At 35.6% G+C, this 2,374-nt stretch overlaps 1 protein-coding gene across 1 annotated transcript in view; it reads left to right on the forward strand.

Annotated features, from left to right (window-relative positions):
• INSIG2 (insulin induced gene 2) overlaps positions 1-2,374 on the forward strand; it is a 28,177-nt gene that overhangs the window by 23,636 nt on the left and 2,167 nt on the right. Inside the window, exons 3-4 of the mRNA XM_019522525.1 lie at positions 39-163; positions 1,928-2,094. Coding sequence (XP_019378070.1) covers positions 39-163; positions 1,928-2,094 — 292 coding nt within the window. The remainder of the gene's footprint in view (positions 1-38; positions 164-1,927; positions 2,095-2,374) is intronic.

The raw sequence follows: 2,374 nt of genomic DNA on the forward strand, positions 1-2,374 counted from the left end.
TTCCCATAATTGTCACTGTTTATTTCATGTTTCCACAGCTGCAATCGGGTTATTGTATCCCTGCATGGACAGACATCTGGGAGAGCCACATAAGTTTAAGAGAGAATGGTCCAGTGTAATGCGATGTGTAGCAGTCTTTGTGGGCATAAATCATGCCAGTGCTGTATCCTGTGCTGCAGCAAAGTTAGCAATCACATACAAGTTTCCAGTAAATCAAAGGTTAAACACAATCACAATGTACTTGCTTCAAATATAATGTGCAGTTCTAGAAGGGAAATAAAGTTGTGTAGTTTGGGGTTAGAACTGTTACAAAACCACAGCAGCAACATTATAGTTAATGAGCCTTATGTGTACAGGTTCCTAAAACTACTGCTTGATCTGAAATCTCTTATCCTTTGTTTTTTGGATTGTTTTTGTTTGTTTTGAATCTTTGTGGCAGTTTTTGAGTGATTAAAACAAATAGAAGATAAAGATTTTTATGCCCTGGTAGATTTTTAAATAATGCTGTTTGTGTACTTGTTTTGAGCTCAAGATGGTTTTGTTTTTCAAGCTCTAACATAAATGTGCATCAGGGAAGCTTATACTTTGCCAAAGAATGAGGAGGAGTAGGGGGATTAGTAGGAAAAATACTGTTTTACCCATCACTTTTGAATCATTTTGCAAACATAAGTGTAATTCTAGCCATTTTACCAGGTGGAGGATGTTTCTCCTAAATGCCCCAAATTCATGATAATCTGTGGAAGAACATCTCCTAAATCAATACCGATCCCTTCTAAATTAGCTATGACTTTTAGAGATGCATTTTAGCTTGAAAAATCGGAGCCACCAGATAAAGTCCTGCTGATGGTGTCTTGCAGGCCTTGGTTTTGTTTTCAAAAAAATTTGCACATGGTTCCTTGACTTCCACCATTACTTGAATAGAGCTACATTTAAATGCCAGTGTCAAGCAATTCAAGCATGTTGTGAAGAAATGGGGTTAAATACCCTGTGTCAGGCTACTTTCACTGAACATTTATATAGTTTACTAACAGCTCTAGTCTCTGTATAGTGCATCTGTTTTATCCTTCTTGGCTTTCCAGAGTCTTAGCTTTGGTTTATTTTATGATTGAAGAACAGCAGTAAGATCTTGTAAACTTCCATGTTTGATGTAGTTTTTGTTCGTTTGTTTCCTTATGTTTGTCATTCTCTCTCTCTCTCTCTCTCTCTTTCTGTCTCTCTCTTACTGTCATTTCAGGATAGACAGATTTGTAATTTCCATTATTTTCAAATTTCCAGGATACTGGACTCCTGTGTGAGAGAATAGCACATTTCTTTTACCTCTAAATTTGTCATACTGTAGGTTTAATTTAGGCTTATGAAACTTGACAAGTCTCCCTTTAATAATACTTTTTCATAGAGAAGCTGTAAGGATGAATTAGTTGATATTTATAAAGCACTTGGAAGAGGGTAAATTGGTAAAGAAGTGTCTAGAATTAATAATTTATCATTTATTTTAATAAAAGAGATGGAAGGGACTGCACTCAGCACTGACTTATATAGGTTCCATAGCACTACCATCCATTTTCATTTTGCACAAATGTCTTTTTTGTTTTGTTTATTTTCTTTTCTTTTAAGAAAGTATTAAGACTATGAATAAGTGTTTTAGTGCCTACCAAAACTGCATGGTCTCCATTGCTTTTGTAATTTTTAGCAAAAACTGAGGCAATGATGTAGATTTAAAAAAATTCAAAAATCATTTTAAGTAAATACATTCCTAAATATAGTATTAAGTTTGAAAAGTTTATTGCTTACCTCATTTAACTGTATTCAGTAGAAGTTACCTGCATAGGGGCATACCATCTTGCAGCTAAAAAAATAGCTAAAGTGAGGAAAAATGATCTTCGTTGACAATTTACATTTTAACATTGATCCTTAACTACAAACCCAGAAAGTGGATTTTGCCAACAACATACAGTTGTCTCTCACATTAGCGGCACTATCAATTGGACTGTGGTGGACCTTTGATAGATCACGAAGTGGCTTTGGTCTTGGGATAGGAATTGCTTTCCTGGCTACGTTGGTGTCCCAGCTTCTGGTCTACAATGGTGTTTATCAGTGAGTATTGACATCTTTTTTTTAAAAGGGTATTCTTTCTTATACAAAATATTTAACCTAGAGTCTGACTTACCTTAAGCCCCAAACCTAATAACATATATTGATGTCACTTTACTTGGACAATTCATATGAGTGCTTAAGTGACTGTGAGACTGAGATTTTGAAGTGTATATTTTTTTAGGGCATGTCTGCATTTTTATGTCCTATAGCAAGGGTTTTCAACCTTTTTGGATCATTGTACCCCTCTGTGGCCAGATGCGGGGCAGTGTACCCCCGGCTG

The sequence above is a fragment of the Gavialis gangeticus genome, unplaced genomic scaffold (assembly GCF_001723915.1).
Source record: "Gavialis gangeticus isolate Ggan-Ray unplaced genomic scaffold, GavGan_comp1, whole genome shotgun sequence".
Lineage (NCBI taxonomy): Eukaryota > Metazoa > Chordata > Crocodylia > Gavialidae > Gavialis > Gavialis gangeticus.